The 18,980-nt window shown below is 52.0% G+C and overlaps 10 protein-coding genes across 10 annotated transcripts; 5 read left to right on the forward strand and 5 right to left on the reverse strand.

Annotated features, from left to right (window-relative positions):
• Positions 1-937: 937 nt before the first annotated feature.
• Positions 938-2,246, reverse strand: BDV27DRAFT_128159 (alpha/beta hydrolase). Its single transcript, XM_032066914.1, has 3 exons — positions 2,036-2,246; positions 1,220-1,988; positions 938-1,172 (listed from the first exon to the last, which is right to left on the reverse strand). The coding sequence occupies exons 1-3, from the start codon at positions 2,184-2,186 to the stop codon at positions 1,010-1,012; spliced, it is 1,083 nt and encodes a 360-aa protein (XP_031927692.1). The 5' UTR covers positions 2,187-2,246; the 3' UTR covers positions 938-1,009.
• Positions 2,247-2,439: 193 nt separating this feature from the next.
• On the forward strand, positions 2,440-3,353 carry BDV27DRAFT_172227 (SDR family NAD(P)-dependent oxidoreductase; the record flags this gene model as incomplete). The annotated part of the gene is made up of 2 exons (XM_032075804.1): positions 2,440-3,069; positions 3,120-3,353. 2 exons carry the CDS (start codon positions 2,440-2,442, stop codon positions 3,351-3,353), a joined length of 864 nt encoding a protein of 287 aa, XP_031927693.1.
• Positions 3,354-3,393: 40 nt separating this feature from the next.
• BDV27DRAFT_145121 (zinc-binding dehydrogenase) lies at positions 3,394-4,719 on the reverse strand (the record flags this gene model as incomplete). The annotated part of the gene is made up of 6 exons (XM_032070364.1): positions 3,394-4,019; positions 4,085-4,259; positions 4,312-4,377; positions 4,430-4,497; positions 4,548-4,617; positions 4,663-4,719. The coding sequence occupies 6 exons, from the start codon at positions 4,717-4,719 to the stop codon at positions 3,394-3,396; spliced, it is 1,062 nt and encodes a 353-aa protein (XP_031927694.1).
• A 138-nt stretch (positions 4,720-4,857) lies between these two features.
• On the reverse strand, positions 4,858-6,760 carry BDV27DRAFT_172228 (flavin-containing monooxygenase; the record flags this gene model as incomplete). The annotated part of the gene is made up of 3 exons (XM_032075805.1): positions 4,858-5,694; positions 5,757-6,373; positions 6,439-6,760. 3 exons carry the CDS (start codon positions 6,758-6,760, stop codon positions 4,858-4,860), a joined length of 1,776 nt encoding a protein of 591 aa, XP_031927695.1.
• A 411-nt stretch (positions 6,761-7,171) lies between these two features.
• On the forward strand, positions 7,172-9,267 carry BDV27DRAFT_157663 (uncharacterized protein; the record flags this gene model as incomplete). The annotated part of the gene is made up of 2 exons (XM_032072547.1): positions 7,172-7,264; positions 7,315-9,267. The coding sequence occupies 2 exons, from the start codon at positions 7,172-7,174 to the stop codon at positions 9,265-9,267; spliced, it is 2,046 nt and encodes a 681-aa protein (XP_031927696.1).
• A 53-nt stretch (positions 9,268-9,320) lies between these two features.
• Positions 9,321-11,026, reverse strand: BDV27DRAFT_172229 (flavin-containing monooxygenase; the record flags this gene model as incomplete). Its single annotated transcript, XM_032075806.1, has 2 exons — positions 9,321-10,761; positions 10,830-11,026. 2 exons carry the CDS (start codon positions 11,024-11,026, stop codon positions 9,321-9,323), a joined length of 1,638 nt encoding a protein of 545 aa, XP_031927697.1.
• Positions 11,027-11,373: 347 nt separating this feature from the next.
• BDV27DRAFT_157665 (MBL fold metallo-hydrolase) lies at positions 11,374-12,604 on the reverse strand (the record flags this gene model as incomplete). The annotated part of the gene is made up of 3 exons (XM_032072548.1): positions 11,374-11,986; positions 12,058-12,198; positions 12,258-12,604. 3 exons carry the CDS (start codon positions 12,602-12,604, stop codon positions 11,374-11,376), a joined length of 1,101 nt encoding a protein of 366 aa, XP_031927698.1.
• A 444-nt stretch (positions 12,605-13,048) lies between these two features.
• BDV27DRAFT_145126 (major facilitator superfamily domain-containing protein) lies at positions 13,049-14,809 on the forward strand (the record flags this gene model as incomplete). Its single annotated transcript, XM_032070365.1, has 5 exons — positions 13,049-13,309; positions 13,354-13,670; positions 13,780-14,486; positions 14,531-14,739; positions 14,783-14,809. 5 exons carry the CDS (start codon positions 13,049-13,051, stop codon positions 14,807-14,809), a joined length of 1,521 nt encoding a protein of 506 aa, XP_031927699.1.
• A 437-nt stretch (positions 14,810-15,246) lies between these two features.
• On the forward strand, positions 15,247-15,927 carry BDV27DRAFT_172230 (ALDH-like protein; the record flags this gene model as incomplete). Its single annotated transcript, XM_032075807.1, has 1 exon — positions 15,247-15,927. The coding sequence occupies one exon, from the start codon at positions 15,247-15,249 to the stop codon at positions 15,925-15,927; it is 681 nt and encodes a 226-aa protein (XP_031927700.1).
• Positions 15,928-16,578: 651 nt separating this feature from the next.
• BDV27DRAFT_145128 (major facilitator superfamily domain-containing protein) lies at positions 16,579-18,272 on the forward strand (the record flags this gene model as incomplete). The annotated part of the gene is made up of 6 exons (XM_032070366.1): positions 16,579-17,001; positions 17,107-17,167; positions 17,226-17,443; positions 17,508-17,910; positions 17,981-18,112; positions 18,178-18,272. 6 exons carry the CDS (start codon positions 16,579-16,581, stop codon positions 18,270-18,272), a joined length of 1,332 nt encoding a protein of 443 aa, XP_031927701.1.
• Positions 18,273-18,980: the final 708 nt, after the last annotated feature.

Raw genomic sequence — 18,980 nt, forward strand, 5'->3', positions numbered from 1 at the left:
CCCCCCCCCCCCCCCCCTGGCCCTGTCCCATCTCGATACTCTTAGTGTCGTCTGCTTTGCATTTGCTCTTAACAGCCTCCCGATGACGTTGTTCGTAGGTTTTTGTTTTCTCGTCTTGCTGATTGTCCCGTATATTTGCTTCCTTGTCCTCTCTTCTCACTGCCTGGCTTTGGCCCTCCTGTCTCTCATACCACTCTTCAAAACGCAGTCCCGTAAACATATTATTTCTCCAGCTCTCACGAAGGATTCGAAACTGATGACCGTCTCTGGAGTCCAACATCAGTCAATATCGTCAGCGTCGATATCATCGATGAATATGCCGAGTGTGGGGTCGTCCGACAACGAAGGATGAAATCGATCGCTCATCACACCAATTGCTGATGGCTGCAGCATATCTCTTTGTAATCGGGTCAAGGAATAGTCCTCGATAGAGCGGCATCTCGGGAGCCAGGGTGAGCGAGATCGTGGCCAAACTGGCCTGGTCGCACATGGCGAGGGTTAACTGGGATATGGGTGGATGCATAAGGATGGGTATATTTTGATACATTCGGACGAAGTTTTGTTAGTAATTATATGAGAATAAACGACAGTGATTGTTATAATGGTTGAGTCGGTTCCATGTCGAGATGTTGCAATGGGGCGAACAAAAGGTAAGCAGGTATTCCAAGAAAGGAACGAAGCAGCGTAGAAAATTGGAAACAGAGCACAAAGTCAATAAGTTTACATAGATTTGCCTTTGAACACATTTGCTGTAAAATGACTTTGCAGGTCTATCGTCCCGGTATCCTTAGGATTCGACTGTCAACCACAGGAATGACCTTGACATGGCATAATCCTGGATTATACATATATAATATTTTCTATAGCTTACCCATATGACACAAGTGACAGACATCAAATGTGGAGAAACTGTCTCCAAGTATCCCAGGACAAACTTCACATGGACAGTATACGAAAACATGCATGGCTAGTCACAGGCTATCTCTATCTTCTCAGCTACTATTTCTCCTTAATACGCATGAACCTCAAAAGGACCAGCAGCAGGGTCACTCAATGCCCACTTGATCCCCTCCACGATAGTCTCATCCCACTTCTTCGACGCCGACAACCGATCCCCGAATCTCCGGAAGCCATGCGGCACGCCCTTGAAGACATTCGTCTTTGTCGGGACCCTACACAATTAGCAACTAAATGGTACTGTCAGAGATAATCAACATACCCATTCTCAGCAAGCAGCTGCGCAAACAACAAGCCCTCGTCCCTGAGAGGATCCATACCCGCAACCCCAAACGTCGCCGGCGGCAAGCCCTTGACCTGCTCATCACTAACATTCCCCGGATTCAACCTCAAATCGGCATCATGGCCCTTCGCATTCCGAAGCCCAAGAGCATCAAAGAATAGCTGCACCCGCTCAAACGGAATAACCGGCGCATTACGATTCTGCACCCAGCTGGACACACTCGGATCTCGCAACCTCTTCACCTGCGACTCATAGCAGTCATAATGCACCAGACCGGGGATGATAAGAACCTGACCCTTAATCTTAGGTCTCGCAGCAAGGCTGTTGTCGTTCCCAGTTGCTTGCGCAATGGCCGTCGAAGCCGTTAACCACCCACCGGCGGATACGCCTCCGATGACGAGATTCTCACCGTCGCCGCCGATGTCGGACAGATGGTCGTGTACCCAGTGGAAGGCATCTTCGGTATCGTTCCAGGCAACGGGGTATTTGTGTTCCGGTGCATGCCGGTAGTTTACATTAACTACGACGATGGGGACGCTTTGTTCTGCTAACGTCGCGACGAGACGGGCGCACGCTGCGTCTTCGGAATCTAGAGTGCCGAATAAGAATCCGCCGCCGTGCAGGTGGATGTAGATGGGGAGAGGCTGAGATGCGTCTACCCCTGCAGGACGATAGCTGCGTCCTTGGATGGTGGCGCCGTCGCGGGTGGGGATGGAGTGGTCGCGCAGGGAGACTTTGGATTGGAGGCCTGGAGATGTTAATTCGCATCGACGTGCTATAGGAAGAAGATAATACCCTGCTCGACCATCTCCTTGGCCGAGACATCCTCCCGGCCCTTGTTGGTGACGGTCTTGAGTTCTTCGGTAGATAGAGCGGGCGCGGGGGGCAGCTCTCGCGCCAGGGCGACCCACTCCTCGCTGGGGCCGGTATATTCGGAGAAGTCCATCGTAGAGTAATAGACTATTGACTATGGTGTGAAAAAAAAAGATGTATGCCGAGAGATGAGTGGAGTATATGACTCGGACAGCTCGGCGGAAGAGAGGAAAAGGATAACCGAAAGCCGGCAGCTCTTTATAGAGACAGACATCCTCGGGCGATAATTGAGGATACCCCGCATCAGCTCAGCTCAGCACGTCTTCTGTCCCACTATTGATCCAATCCAGTCTCCCTCAGGGTATTTTACTAGCGAAACCCAGATAATGAGCGAAATCCCAACAACGCCGCCGTCACGCTCACTCGCCGGCAAAACGGCCATCGTCACTGGTGCTGGCTGCCAGGGCGATGGAATTGGCAACGGCCGTGCAATCTCTATACTCCTCGCCAGCGACGGATGCAATGTTCTCTGTGTGGATTTGAATCGCGAGTGGGCGGAGAAAACGGTGTCCATGATCCAGGCACAGGCGCAGTCAAATCCGAATTATGGTTCTGCTGCCGCCATAAGAGCAGACGTCACCATCGCAACCGACTGCTCGGCAGTCGTGGACTATGCCATATCCAAGCACGGCCGGGTGGATATACTGATCAACAATGTGGGAATTGGTGGTGCAGCAGGGACAGCGGTGGATGTGGACATGGAGGCGTGGTCTCGGAGTCTAGAGGTTAATGTGAACTCCATGGTGTTGATGGCCAAATACGCCATTCCGGCTATGAAGAAAAATGACGGTGAGCTCCGAGGGAGTATCGTGAATATGGGCAGCGTTGCAGGACTGAAAGGAGGCACGCCGCATCTGCTATATCCGACGAGTAAGGGAGCCATTGTGAACATGACACGGGCAATGGCGGCGCATCATGCTGAGGATGGGATCCGGGTTAATTGCGTTTGTCCAGGGGTATGTTGTCTGTTTTAATGCTTCAACAACGTGAGTTCTAACCTGTATAGATGCTCTACACGCCCATGATGTACGGTAACGGAATGAGCGCAGAGGCCCGCGAAGCCCGTCGGAAACGCAGTCTACTTGGTACAGAAGGGAATGGGTGGGATTGCGCAACAGCAGCCGTGTTCCTGGCTGGCCCACATGCGCGATGGATGACGGGCGTCATACTCCCTGTGGACGCAGGGACAACAGCGGCAATCGGAATCGGGATGCCCAAGAGCGCAAGTGTAAATGCATAGACATGGAATAATAAATTCATACCTATCTGCACTGATAAAATCACTCTGGAGTTAGGGCAATCCTATCCTCGATTCCACCTTCTCCCAATTCCTTCAAATAACGCGGAAAGTCCCTAAGAGCCCCCCGTCGAACCCTAGGCTTCAATATTCCTTCCTTAATCAACGCCAACACCTCCTCAAGATCCCTATACTGCCCCCCATAACTAAAAATAAAGCTCAGCCTCTTCCTAATCCCGTCTTTCATATCAAGCGCATTCACCCTCTCCCCCGTCCCAATGCACAGCACCTTCCCACCAGCCCTAACAACCTTCTGCGCATCCGCAAACGTCTGCCTCTTCCCCACAAACTCCAACACCGTATCAACGTGCACCCCACGCTCAACTACCCATTCCGCAATTCTCCCCTCTTCTTGGACATGTACCGGCACAATATCTTCATCAGGAACACCCAAGTCCCTCGCCGCATGGAGTTTCTCACCTCGGATATCAGAAACAAGGGCCCGCGCCCCTATATGCTTAACCACAATCTGCAACGCATTGAACCCTAACCCACCAAGACCGAATAGGAAAACCGTCTCGTGGGGTTGGACCTCTGCGCGGCGCACGATCCCGTGGTACGCAGTTGTTACAGCGTCGGTGGCGATTGCACCGATTTCGGGAGGCACACCTAAACTTGTTACTATCAAGCGAGTACCTAGAGAAGGAGGGGGTCATTTGTGGTTGCAGCAGTACCATCAGGTAAAATAACAGCGCCCCGGGCCTCAATGGCCACGTATTCAGCGTAGAACCCATCTTGGCCGATTCCGTGGTGCTGGCCGCTGGGGCATAACTGGGCGAGATTGCGCGAGCACTCGGGGCAGGATTGCAGGCCGCAGCCTGGGACCGCGAGGAGGGCGACGCGGGTGCCCTACTCGTTTCTTAGTTCATATCCTCACTATGATGTGGGAAGCAAGAGGTACAATTTTAAATCGGTCGTCTGTCACGTCCACCCCAATTTGAACGATTTTGCCGCATCCTTCGTGGCCCTAGGGTTGTTAGATCCCCAAGTATATTTGGTATGTGATGGTGAATGCGGACAAGAGTGTAGACATCGTTAAACTGGGGACGGTCCTCGACGTCGAGGAGGGCTTGGTCGCTGTGGCAGACTGCTTTTGTTAGCCTGTGCTTCGGGCAATATAGATAGGGCTGGACGTGCCTCCAGATGCGAGGAGCTTTACGAGGAATCCCGAGGGGGGCGCGGATGGAACGGGGATTTCTTCCCAAACCTGAACGGTCAGATATTGCAGTCTGGACTTGGTAAATTGGCATACCGGGACAGGATTCCCTTTGTGCTTTCTCCAGGCGTGCATGGTGGTTGGGATAGTCATTCTGTAGTTCAAGTATACAGCTACTAGGTATCAAGGCTTATCCATAGGTCTAGGGTGTTATATAGAAGAACCCCGCATCGGAGCCCAAAATGGATAACCGAACATGAAAACAAGATGGATATAACTACTACCTAGTACCTATTCTACCCCTCTCAATGGCACCGGCAGCTCAACATACCAGGACAGATCCTCCTTCGGGTCCATCTCGTACTCTAAGAACCCATTCCCCAGAAACCTAAATGAATTCGCACTTCGATACTCAATCTCAAAGTCCTCCGGCCTGAGCTCACTGATCAATCGATTAAAGAGCAGCGCCGACCCTCCAAACAGCGCCGTCACCCTCCCATTCGTCTTATTCCGCTTATACCAGCTCTTGCAGCCCCCAGTCCACGCAATCGTCTTGTGCACCTCATCACCATACCGCACAGACGCCTCCTCTGCACTCTTCTTGGGCACAACGGACTTGATATCCTCGCTGGCAATCTTCTTAATCCACTTGACAAAGTAATCCCCCGTCCAGTTCAACGCCTCAACCAGACTCCCATGTCCACCCAGCGAGTTCGGCCCCGTAAAGATAAAGTAATTCGGGAAACCCGCCGTCGCAACAGAGAGATAACTCTCTGGCTCATCCGCCCACTTCTCGGCGAGATTCGCCCCGTTCAGCCCGATCAGGGGGAATTTGGGCCGGTGCGAGACATCAAACCCTGTTGCGCAGATCACGACGTCGCATTCGAAGACTTGGCCGTCGGCTGTGTGTACGGCGTTCTCGCTCAGTTTGGTAATTGGGCTGTCGCTCAGGTTGCAATTTGGACGCGAGAACGACTCTAGGTACCCAGGGCCGGGGGTTACCCGTCGACATCCGACTTCCCACTTGGGGATAAGCTTGCGGCAGAGTTCAGGATCGTAGTTGAGCTTCGAGGCCATTTGCTCGGTTCCGAAGCGGACTGCTTCTTCGTTGTTCTCTCCTTTCAGAAACTACAGCGTAAACCGTGTCAGTAGGCTATCATAAAGCGTGTAAGAGGTGTAAGAATGCGTACCAGCTTAAACGCCTTATTCGTCCGATTGATAATCCCCTTCCTATACTGCCGATGAACCTCCGGATCCTGAAACCTCTTCTTATCCTCCTCCGAATAAACCGGATTCACCTCATCGGTGTCCCTCCCCAGATGTTTCGACGGCGGCACCCGGTAATAGATCCACGCAGCAGAGCGCATATAATTCACCACCTCCGTACCGGGCAACTTGGCCATCTGCGGCGTAATCTGGATGCCCGAGGACCCATTCCCAATTACCGCAATGCGCTTATGCGAGTAATCAAACTCATGGTCCCACTGCGCCGAGTGCACAATCTTGCCCTTGAAATCCTCTCGCAGCCCGGGGATAGACGGCCACGACGGGTGGCAGAGCACGCCTTGCCCTGAGATAACGATCTCGGCGTACTCGACTCGTTGTACGCCGTCGTGCTCGACAGTGACTTTCCAGACTCCGTCGTTTTCGAGCCAGCGCGCGCCCACGACGCGTGTGTTTAGGTGGACGTCCCGGGTGAGATTCCATTTCTCGGCGGTGGCTTTGATGTATTCTTGGATTTCGGGGCCGCTGGAGTAGAACTTTGTCCAGTTGGGGTTTGGGTCGAAGGGGAAGGCATAGATGTGTGCTATTCATTTATATCATTAAGCATCAGTATTCATTTTTAACGATGCGAGTGATGTTTTAACATACCAGGAACATCACACTGCACCCCCGGATAGGTATTCACCAGCCAAGTCCCGCCGATGTCGCTGCGCATTTCGAAAATCTTGTGCGTGACGAACTCCTCCAGCTCTGGGAAGCGGTGCTGGATCTTGTGCGCCATCAGGAGACCGGAGAAGCCAGCACCGATGGTGATGACGCGCAGTTTGCGAGGGGTATAGCCATACTGCTGGTTTAGAGGGACAGTTCGCGGGTGAGGCGCTGGGTTTGAATCGACGCCATTGCTGGTACCGTTTGTATGGCCGTTTGTATGGCCGTTGGTCGGCGGTTGGTGCAGTGTCGGAATGGCCATCTTGCTGTCAGTCTAGGTGGTCTATGGCTTCGAAACTGATTTACCTTGCGGGCTTTATAAAGAGCGACGAGGCTCATGCGGTCAGTTCCGTGCTCACATCGCAGTGCCAACGCGTCAATGCCGTGCAGAGCAGAAGCTGAGCAGAGTTAGGGTTGCCGTTTTGGGACAGCCGAGGGGTGCAGCAAAGTAACAGACCTGGGATGGAGTACCGGCTGTTTACTGTATTTTTCGGCTCAATACTGTGGTTTACAGGATGCAGCGGGTCGCCGAGGTTCAGGTATGGAGGCGCCACTACTCCATTAGTCTCGTCCATCTTGTCTTCTCCACATCCCGTCCCCGCACAGCCGCTCCCCAGACTGCCAGAAATCTGGAGATGCCGAGCTGTGCCCTTACAACTCCTATCACTCCATCATGGTCATCTCCACCCCCTGGCTGCAATTCACCGGCCACCAGCCGAAGCGCAAGCGTGCCGAGCTGGCATGCACCATCTGTCACAGCAAAAAGGTACCAATCCGTGTCTGCCCGGGAAGAACCTGGACTGAGAAATCAGGTAGATCCGATGCGACCTCCAAGTCCGCACCGGTCAGGGCCTCAGCAACTGCACCAACTGCGACTCGGCCGGTAAAGAATGTCGCATGAGGCCGTCGAAGCGCATCCCCCGGCGAGCGCGCACCCCCCTGACGGCCCCCGATAGCAGCAGTGGCACAAGGAAGTCGCAGCGCATCCAGCGTTCGCAATCGGGCGCGCCGGAGCAAAACGAGAGCATTGCCGGTGCTGAAGAGAGTATCGCACGGCGCGAGCCAGAATGGATTTGGAACTTCGACAACACTACTCTGGTGGAGAATCCAAATCCTTCTGCTGTCAACCATCCTACACATTCTTCGCTCAATCTCAACGCCGACCAAGAGCACCCAAGCTGCACCCCCACGACATGTCGAACAGATGACACCGAAACCCGCGGCCTCTCATCGCGATACTACGAGCTCGAGATCCAAGCTGATGCGCGCAACCAGGAGCAGCGGCTGCTGACGCAACGACCGCCCGAAATGCGTCTGCTTCCCAGTCCAGACCTGCAGCAGAGTTTTGTCGAGACATATCTGGAATACTGCCTACCCTGGTGTCCGGTCCTTGACCGCGATTACCTCAATATCGACGAGCTATCACAGTCACCGCTGCTCGTCAACGCCCTGGCCGTGGTGGGAAGCCATGTTCGGCCTCCTGTGATGCCACACGACGGTCCAGCAGCGTACTACGAGCGAGCGCGGAATTTGTTCTACAACGACGCGGAGCCCGATGTCGTGCGCTCTCTCCAGGCCGTGTCGCTCTTCTACTGGTGGAGTCCACGCCCACCGTCTATCCTCCATCGCCATTCCTCCTGGTGGTGGACGTCAGTTGTCATCCGCCACTGCCAGCAACTAGGGGTGCATCAGCAGCCATTGTTTGGACAAGGACCAGCCTCTTCACAGCATAATCACCCTGCAAACCACCGCTCGCATCTCATCCGCCGCCGCATCTGGTGGACGGCCTTTGCCCGTGAAAGACTTACAGCTATCTGCCAGAGTAAACCGTGCACCATCGACCCAGCAGACTGCGACATCGCTGAGCCAACACTAGATGACTTCCCTGATGCCATCCACGACAGCACAGCGCGGATGCGGGCTGAGATCTTCATCTACTGGGTGCGTCTGTGCGCCATCATCGGCCGGATAGCGAAGTATCTCTCCCGGCCAAATACCGACACGAATACTCCTTTTCCTACAGATCTCGCCAGGGAGCTCATAACTTGGGTCCATTCCCTCCCTCCACACCTCCAACTCCCTATCCACGGTGACAGAACGACGTCCTTCAACCGTGATGTCCACCAGCTGCATCTCCCCTACCTAGCCGTCATCATCATGCTACATCTCAAGCAACCATACCAACCCCACCACCCGGAGGCATACCCACCTGCCGTCCTCGCCGCAACTTGCGTTGCACGTATATTCCGAGACACTCTCGCCCGAGGCGGGACGCACTGGCTGATGGCCATCACGGGCTGGTACACCAGCATGGCATTCATTGCGCTCCTGCAAGCCACCCGCATTGACGGTCTCGCGGCCCCTGCAAACGACGACCTGGATATTTTAACTCTGGCCGTTGACCAGCTCCGTACCATGTGGCCGACGGCGAATATCTTCCACCATGGTTTTCAGCGGCTACGACCCAGTGCGGCCGGAGCAGAAGCGCTTCTTTCGCTGTCGAATAGTGAGCAGGCTACAGGGCCTGCTCCAGCAGCAGGGTGTGCGTCTGGAAATGGAGCTGAAGCTGTGGGAGCAAATCCAATGGATGGGGTTGACTGGATGGAGTACTTCCCTTTTGCGACGGCGCAAACCAGTGGTGTCGCAGAGAAACTGCTCGTCCCGCATAGAGACGAGATGTTCTTTGACGATGTTTTCCCTGATACAATGGTGCAGTTCCAGGATCTGTTTGGCGATTACAACTTCTCTGAAGTGAACTTGTTCATGTAGTCAATTGATGATATACACAATCCCATACACAGCGCCATAACGTAGAGTAGATACTATGCCAACCGCAGGTCCTCATACCCCCTATTCGCAACATCTTCTGTCCTAGCCCTATACCCCGGCGCTGGTCCATTATACCTGGCAATAATCCTCTTCTGCTTGTGTGCCAGATTCTTATTCACCCCCGTCATCCAAGAGTCGACCTCGTTCGCCAACAGGCCTTCAGCACAGGTATGCACATGCTGTGTCCACTCCTCAACCTTCTTCCCCGTGCACTCTGCAAATGTGAGGCCCTTGTCAGAGGCATACCCAATAAATCGACTCACCCAACCAACTGCGTACTCAATCGACCGTGGAAAGTTCCCGAACATCTGATGCGGTCCCATCACCATCATCATATTTGGGAATCCCTCAACCCATAGTCCTAGGAATGTCCTGGGGCCTTCCTTCCACCTCTCACTGAGTTTCACGCCACCAATGCCCTGGAAGTCGACGGCCGTAAACGCACCCGTGACTGCATCAAACCCTGTGGCATAGATCAGGATATCAACATCATACTGTGCATCGCGCGTTTTGACCCCTGTATCCATAATTCTCTCAATCGGATCCGCCTTCACATCAATAAGCCTCACATTCTCCCTGTTGTACGCCTCAAAGTAGCCCGACTCCAAGGGTACCCGCTTCGTGCCGAATCCATGGCACTTGGGGATAAGTTTCTCAGCCGTCTCCGGATCCTTGACACGCTGGCGAATCTTATTAGCAATAAACGTCGAATAAAGCTCATTCGCCTCCTTATTCGTGAAGATATCATGGAAATTCGAAAGCCACTTCGCGAACCCCCGCGTCTCATACAGCTCATTCCACATTTTCTCCCTCTCCTCGGGACTCACGCTGAACACAGACGCCGGGTTGCTCTTGTGAATGAAACACGAGTACGACTCCCTGCATTTCCGGAATATCTCAGGGTACTGCCTCCGGATTTCCTCCATCTCCTCCGACGTGATCCTCGAGTTATTGAGCGGTGCACTCCAGTTCGGCGTCCGCTGGAATACAGTCACATGGCCCGCTGTCTTGACAATCTCCTGAATCGTCTGGATACCCGTCGCGCCCGTACCAATAATCCCAACCCTCTTCCCTTCAAAGTTCACAGGCTCATGCGGCCAGCGCGCTGTATGAATCGCCTGGCCCTTGAAATCGTGCACACCCGGTATATTCGGCAGAGTGAACTGGTTCAGAATCCCCATGCACGTCACCAACCACCGCGATGTATAACTACTCCCGTTCTCGTCGGCGAGCAGCCAGCTTTTTGTATCGTCTTGATAATGCGCCTTTGTCACCCGCGTATTGAATTGCATATCACGCTCGAGATCAAATTTTTTGACGAGAAACTCGCAGTACCGCAGTGTCTCTGCTTGGCCGGAGAAATGCTCCGACCAGGACCATTCGTCTAGGACTTCTTGGGACCAGGAGAAGCCGTAAGAGTAGGATTCTGAGTCACTGAACTGTCATTAGTATATCTCTATCGTTATAGGGATGAATTTCCGCCGTGTTTTAAGGGGACGTACAATCTCGCACCCGGATACCGGTTCCAGTACCAGGTCCCGCCTGGCCCGCCGCCTGCTTCGAGGACTTTGGCTCGCAGTCCCAGGGTGTGCATTTGGTGCAGCGAGTAGATGCCGCTCAGGCCGGCGCCGATAATCAGGACGTCATAGTCCAGGTTGGCGTTTTGGTGGAGGTGCGGCGGTGTTTCGATGCTGCCCATGTCGCTGTAGCTTATAGTGTGTAGGTAGGGTTAGGGAGTAGGAGCTGGAGCTGGATGGGAATATCGCAGATCGGATGAACATTAATAAATACCAAAGAACAGATCACAGATCCCTCCTAGGTTGACGCTTGCTTAATTTGTCCGTATCTCCAGACGCACTCCACCTCCACACTGCAAGTCCGAGCCGTCGGTTACCCTAATCCAGACTCCCGGTCTTCAACAAAACAGCCGTCTTGGCTAGAGAAGAACGAACAAAAGCTCCAACCAAAACTACGAAGGAAAACCCGAGGCTAGCCAAAAAAAAAATATTAATTCTTGTTTCTCGTAACCTAGACACTCACTAAGACCTAGCTATTGCTCAATCCCTTCTCCCTCCAATACCCCTCCAACTGCTTCAAAAACGCCCACCTCAACTGTCTCCCCCACCCCCTCGCCTTCCACTCATTCAGCGCTTCCGGGAAATGCGCCACCCCATCGCGCACCGCAAAGTCATGCGCAATAACCACAAACACGTCCTCGTCACAATCAATCTCTTGCAACTTCTTTACCGTCTCAATCGCCAATGGCACATTATGCCCAAACGTCGGATCAAACAGACTATCCTCCTTTTGCCGTCCCCGGCTAGCCTGTAGTTCCTCCCACGCACTGCCGAGGCAGAACCCCACATCCAACTTAAAAGCGGCCCATGCATCAGCATTGGCAGCAATAGAGTCCGGGATGGGACGGTGTTTCGACGGCCGGAATATACCGGTATAGTGCGCGATATCCCCGCCCAGAAGCACGAATGTATCCGGGTTCCTTGTGGTGCGTGCGAGCCCGCATAGGTGTCCGATTGCGTGGCCTGGGCTGTCGAGGAGGTAGAATGAGCCGTCGCCGAAGTAATCAAAGGCTGGGAACTGGCCAATTTGCAGGGTTTGAGGGGTATCGGGTTCGAAGGTGATTTCGCGGAGGGTGCGTCCACTGTACTCCTGGTTAGATTGTGCTGCGGTAGGGTAGAGTAGAGTAGAGTGGTAAGGTAAAGTAGGGCTCACGTGTAGTCACTCTCGAGGATGGGAGAGTCTGGGTTTGTAGGGGCGCCTGGGAGGAGGGCTTCTTTGAATCCAGGGCCGACGATAAGGTTTGTTGTTGGGGGGAAGGTGGATGGGTCGCCGATGTGGTCCCAGTGCCAGTGGCTGAGGCGGTTAGTCGTTGGCCATTGGGATAATACCTTGCAGGTGTATTAAATACGCACCTCCATATCACAGCCTCGATTTCCTTCAGTGGAATCCCGTGCTCCTGCAAAATATCGGCGACATTATGGGTGACCTCGATATTGTACCCCGTGGTCGGGATATAGTTCGCAATCTTTGGCGCGTAGTTCTGGTAGTCCTTGCGAATTCCGAGGTCGAAAATCAGCTTCCGACCCGAGGTGTGCTCAAGCAGGAATGAGAATGCTGGATTACTGGCAAAAGTATCGAGGCCTGGGACTTGGGGGGTCATGAAGCGTTTGAGATGCGAAGGACCGAAATTCACCGGATTGATCAATTTGACAGTGATGGTCTCCCCAGGGGGGATCTCAAAGAGTTGGTCTTGCGACATTGCGACGATGCTAACGATACTCACGCATTTCCACAGATTGACCTGCAGCATACAGTGTAGAGCTCCTAGACATAATATGACAGGCTGCAGCTCGGCAATGCTCCGGCCTCCACATTCTGGCGTGCGGGGAAAAGGGACTAGGATAGGACTAAATGTCAATACTGGTAGACTAGTACGCTATACCGGTAGTAATATCAATACGCAGGCCGAAACCTTCGCGGGAGCTGGGGATAGTTTCATGGTTCCAGCATCTCCACGTGGCTCAGGCGGGTCCATGACAAGTCCCCGGATTCCTCATTGTATCGATCATTAAGTCCAGCTGGCTGTCAAGACCTCATATCCTTGTCCCTATAAAATTTCCCCATCCCCTCCCTGTCGTTAGTCTCCTCTCAAATGGGTTGCCCCTATTACCGTTGTACTGCATCTTAGGCCTCGTTTGTTGACATGGACAACTCTATCCAGGACAGCCGGTCCGACAAGGACAATAAAACCAATTTCGACCATATTGAAAAGGCCGCCCCAGAGGAGATCGACACTACCCACACCGATGAGGCGATGAAAGTGCTGGCCGGCTACGCCGGCGATGAGTCGTGGGAGCCCAGCGATGAAAAGCGTCTGGTCCGGAAAGTTGACTGGCGGTTGTTACCACTTCTATGCATGACATATGGCCTGCAGTACTATGACAAGGCCATGCTGTCTCAGGCTGTACGTAGTCCTAGCCTTTGTTTCCACAGCTGCTGACAGCTCAGGCTCTATTTGGACTGCGTGAGGACTTAGGTCTGCTTATCGGCAACCGTTATGCGATGTCGGCGGCCATCTTCTATCTAGGGTTTATTGTCGGCGCGTACCCTACCATGGCTCTCGCGCAGAGATACCCTATACACCATGTGGCTTCACTCACCGTTACAACTTGGGGAATCTGTCTCATCTTGACACCGGTGTGTCACAACTATCAATCTTTGTATGCCCAACGCTTCTTCCTAGGCGTTTTGGAGAGCGGCATCAGTCCGATGTTTATGATGATTGTGGTTCGTACATATCCCATTACAAGAGAGGAGATAATGAAGTGGACAGGGTGGTTGGTATAAGAAGGATGAACAAGCTCTTCGTATGGGATAAGTCTTACTTCCCTCTTTTACTGATTCACACTGACAACCCCAAACAATATGGTACAGTTGCACCGGATACGTCAGCATCTTCTCGCCCCTCGTCAACTACGGACTTGGTCACATCAAGGGCTCGCTTTCCTCCTGGAAGTACATGTATCTCTTCGCCGGCGCTCTCACCATATCATGGGGAATCATCCTGAACTTTGTCCTTCCACCTGACCCCGTGAGCGCCCGCGGCTTTACTGAACGTGAGCGCTACATCTCAGTCGCGCGTCTACGAACCAACAACTCTGGCGTTCGCAACACCCACTTCAAAATGGGCCAAGTCGTTGAGTTACTGCTGGATCTGAAATTCTGGCTATTGTTTTTCACGGCATTCCTTGCCATGATTGCCAATGCACCAATATCCACCTTTACTCCGATCATTATCAATTCCTTCGGCTTCAGTACTCTCCATTCCCTCCTCCTGGTAATTCCCTCGGGCTTCTATGGTGGAACCATGATGCTTCTCATGCCGTACCTCTCCTACAAGTTCACTGCCAAGAACATCCGTTCATGGCTAGTAATTGGATGTCAGTTGGTTACCATGGTTGCATCATTGCTTCTACTGCTCCTCCCCCTAAAAGAAACAGGCGGTCTTCTTTTCGCCTGCTACATCTTGCCGACGATGGGTGCGGGCTATGCGGTGCTCATGGGTCTGCAGATTGCCAACATTGCAGGCTATACGAAGCGGTCTCTCTCATCCTCAGGGCTTTATATTGGTTACTGTCTTGGTATGTCCCTTATATTATCTAATCGAATGTGGCTGATTGCGTAGGCAATTTTGTGGGACCTCTGTGTTTCAGAGAACAGGATTCTCCGCGCTATGTTCCGGGATTTATAGTCACCGTTGCGACCACTTTTATTGCTGCAGTTCTGGTGCTCATCTACCGCATGGTCTGTCTCTGGGATAATCGTCGCAGGGACGCTACTGGGGTTCTCGAAGGATTCGAGCATGCGTATGAAGATGACTTGACTGACAAGACGGTAAGTAATCCACCCAATTGGAGAACTCAACTAATTATTCTAGAACCCTCAATTCCGGTATACGGTTTAACAATGGGTTCGTATAGTTAGAGTTGTACCTATAGTTTCTAGTTATAGTTGTATGTAGGGTTGAAGGAGTCACAACAAGTACAATCCGCACAGCTGAACTCCATCAAGGAATTCGAGGTTGAGATCAGCCCTGGTGTGCACATGGGGCAGAAGAATATCCCCATCTCCACCGTTGGAGCGTAGGTTTTGCTTATCTACACAAATTCATCTTGCTTGCGACTAAACAACGCGACTGCAGCTACATTCCCGGCGGAAAGTACCCTCTCCTCGCATCTGCCCACATGATTATCCTGACTGCTAAGGTTGCTGGTGTTCCCCGCATTGTCGGCTGCACTCCCCCAATTGCGGGTGAGGTCCCCAACACGACCATCGCTGCTATGCACTACGCCGGTGCTGATAAGATCTACTTTGGTGGGTGGTGTACAGGCCGTTGCCGGTATGGCCGTTGGTACCGAGACTATCCCTAAGGTCGACTTCATTACCGGCCCTGGTAACCTGTTCGTTGCTGAGGCTCTCACTGTTGCCACCGATCTTCTTTCTCAGGCTGAGCATGGATATGACTCTCCTTGTGTTTTTATCACCACATCTGAAACTCTGGCCCACGAGACCATCGCCACCATTGATAAACTCCCGCCTAACCTGGTCACTTCGCCAATTGCTGGTTCTTTCTGGAAGAATTTTGGCGAGATTGCTGTCGTCGAAAACGTCGATCAGGTTTACGCGCTGGCTGATGAGTACGCTCACGAGCATTTCCAGATCCTCACCAAGAAACCTCGCGAGGCTCTGGAGAAGATGCAGCACTACGGTGCTCTCTTCCTCGGTGAGAAGACTTGTGTCCCTTATGGTGACAAAGTCATTGGTATCAACAACATTCTGCCCACTCGCAAGGCTGCCAGAGACACCGGTGGTCTCCGGGTAGGCAAGTTCCTACGCACTGTCACCTGCCAGCAGATTACTTCTACCGAGGCCAGTGGTAAGCTTGGTCTGCTCTGCGGCAGAGCTGCTCGCACTGAGAACTTCAAGGGACACGCTTGCTCAGGAGATCTGTGCGCTGCTAAGTACCTGAATGATGAACATGTCTGGATCAAGCAAGCTCAGGCTAGCTCTAGCAACTTATAGAACCTTATTAGACAGGATTCAAGGTATAAGACAAAATTGGTGATACACTTTTAGACGAGTTCTATTCAAAAGGTTAGCTGCATGCATCAAATATGTCTCCTTATTTTGTGTCGCAGGTATGAAGTTCAGTCCAGGCTCAATATAGAAAGTCACCATATAAGCAAGTGTGTATAGCATTGGTAACATTTCTGTATTCTCCTTGCCTTGCCTATCTCAGCTATATCGGCACTAGGGAAGGCATATGAAAATTCCACTTTTCAAATATTCTAAAGTGCCGTTGTATCATGCATTATTTCATATAACCCCCGTCCACTTCAAGATAGTTGGTGTACACTAATAATACAACGGTTCGATTTGACGAATAATTGATAGCCTCATCCCCAAGACTGTCGGTCTGTATATCTGCATGTATGTCTCCAGGAATGATGCTATCGCTCCCAACCATGCAAGGGGCGAGTTTTATTATGAAACTCACTGGTCGATCTTGTCCGGTTATAGTAGCCGATCTTCCTTGCATATTGCCTCACCAAACATGCAATACCTTCTGAAAGACAAATACAAGCCGGGGCGAATCTAGTGACACATGCTTTGAACGCCGTTTTTGTTGTGCTCTCACCAACCTGTCGCGATCCAACAGGACCAAGACAGAACATGCACGAACCAAAGCCTGGCTCTGATGGAGCACAATTCGTCTTCCCCACTTGGCGGAAATGTTTGATTCTCACCGATGCTTGCTTCGTGGTTTTTACCAGTTCTTCCGCTCTGTGTTCCATGTTTCCGGCGACTGCGCAAATCGCAGCCGAGCTGTCCACCACAGTGGAAACACTCCACATTGCCAATGCATGTGTCCAGATTGCAATGGGCATATCTTTGTTCCTCTGGCAGCCGATCCGGAGTTTCATTGGGCGCCGGAATGCATACCTTGTGGCCATCCTCATCCTTTTCTGTTTCTCTATCGGCGCTGCTCTAGCCATCAATGCGAGTATGTTCATCGCGATGAGGATCATTGTTGGGTTCACAGGAACGTTCCTGCTGGTGGCGGGACAAGAAATACTGACAGATTCATTCGATCCGGTAAGTAAGAATAATACTTGGGCAAGCTTACCTTCCTCATAAACGGGTTCTTGCTATTTAAATAGCCCCTTGGCTGAGAGATGGTTGATCGTATCTGGGAAACAGGTTGGTCGTGGAGCAGCATTTGGGTATATGCAGATAGGGAATACCACAGGTCTCACTATCGGTACGTCAAGAATGCAGGCTTCTGCCGGTAACGACTCTTCTGATCGACCTGGTTCTAGGACCTTGTATTGGTGGCATTATTGTCGCCTTCACCAGTTGGCGGATAATATACTGGCTACAAGTCGGATTAGCCGGGCTAAGCCTGTTACTCTCTTGGCTCTTCATTCCGAAAGAGAAAAGAAAAGGCACAACTTCCCAAGGGTCAAGCTCACGTCTTGCGGCATTGAACCCTATAAATCTCCTTAAGCCTCTCATTTACCCAAATATAGTTATCACAGTAAGTCATGAGCTTCTAGGGTTTGATAACCATCAACCCCGAGATACGGCACAGCCTTACATAGAAGCAGGATGTTGCATGCGGCTTTCTGGTATTCTTCCAATTTATTATCCTCACATCTATCCCACATATCATTAACCCCCGATTTCACTTCACCACGCCGTTAGTCAGCGGTCTTTTCTATCTCGCACCTTGGGGGGGCTTCGTTCTCGGATCATTAGTTGGGGGGATTGTCTCTGACAGGACCACCAAACGGTATATTGCAAAGAGGGACGGAATCCGTTTACCTCAGGATAGGCTGAACGGTGGTCTACCCATATGGCTGGGGGTCATGCCCGTAAGCATGGTCATTTACGGGTGGACCTTGGACCTGGAAGTTGGCGGGATGGCTGTCCCGATTATTAGCGTGTTTTTTGCGGCTGGCAGTATTGTCGTCGCCTTTAACGGGCTTAATACTTACACCGCAGGTTAGTTTCTCTTCTCTCAATCACTCGATGGTGAAGTAATATAGGTTTACTGGTTAATGGGCTACCACAGAAGCACTCCCTGAACATCGGTTCGCTGCCATCAGCGGGAAATATATCATCCAGTATGTATTCGGGGCTGTGAGCACCGCTGCCGTGGTGCCATTAATTGATGGCATAGGGGTAGGTTTAGTATTTACTGTCTGTGAGATTATCTTTCGTTGCGCTTCATTATCCTGTGGGGACGTGAGGGTGCTGATGCGATCATAGGTGCTATAATCAGCATTATCGGGGGACTTGGAGTCTTTCTCGTTGCCAGGTATGGCCTCCAGATGCAGAACCACCGGGTGAGCTCGGGAGTATAAGCTGTGGCGATTCCATGAATAGGTATTTGGTGATTGTTCATTTTGAGGAGAGGAAATAGTAAATACTTAACGGCTCGATCAGTGCCAGATTAGCTACTACTCCATCGGCCTATATGTAACTAATTCTACGGGCAACGCAACAGTGGGCCGTGCTCATGGTATAGCCTAAGTGAGATGACCCGTCTTCGTGCATAATCTGTCTCCTTTTAGTCCTGGAGCGTACTTTCGACACCCAAGTTTTATGGAAGCAAAGTGGATCTGGTTGTTCAATCCCCAGAATTCACTAGGTAGATCGAACGGTGTCAAAGCTCTAGCTTTCTAACCGAGTGTGCGTACATTTTCTGCACCTTCGTGTCGAGTCTAATCTAGCTGTATCCAGTATGATTGGCGTGTGCTAAATAGTTGCCTTCTTTGCGGTTCGACTCAATCAGGAGACGATCTGCAGCAGATTTGATCTCATCTCTGGCCACGCCTGTCATGTTTTATGATGTGGGCAATCGCACGGTGGACGTCAAGTAGTAGTCAGCGTACAAAGTACGAGGGTCGGAAAATAGCGAACATCGTGAAGGATCGTCTCCATCCGCGGGGGCTGGCTGGAGAACATATTGAAAGGCCAACCAATACTAGCCTTCAGCTCAAGATCCCCCAGCTGGGCGGGAATGCGCACGGACCACCGGCTATAATGGGTTTGTTTTTTTGAGACTCATC

The sequence above is a fragment of the Aspergillus caelatus genome (genome assembly GCF_009193585.1).
Source record: "Aspergillus caelatus strain CBS 763.97 unplaced genomic scaffold BDV27scaffold_85, whole genome shotgun sequence".
Taxonomy (NCBI): Eukaryota; Fungi; Ascomycota; class Eurotiomycetes; order Eurotiales; family Aspergillaceae; genus Aspergillus; species Aspergillus caelatus.

What these genes read in the sequence shown, in the direction of transcription:
- BDV27DRAFT_128159 (XM_032066914.1), bottom strand. Translation starts at nt 2,186, where the DNA reads ATGGACTTCTCCGAATATACCGGCCCCAGCGAGGAGTGGGTCGCCCTG. An exon ending in CAAGGAGATGGTCGAGCAGG is followed by an intron (nt 1,989 to 2,035) that starts GTATTATCTTCT and finishes TAACATCTCCAG; the next exon opens with GCCTCCAATCCAAAGTCTCC. An exon ending in CAGCTGCTTGCTGAGAATGG is followed by an intron (nt 1,173 to 1,219) that starts GTATGTTGATTA and finishes CTAATTGTGTAG; the next exon opens with GGTCCCGACAAAGACGAATG.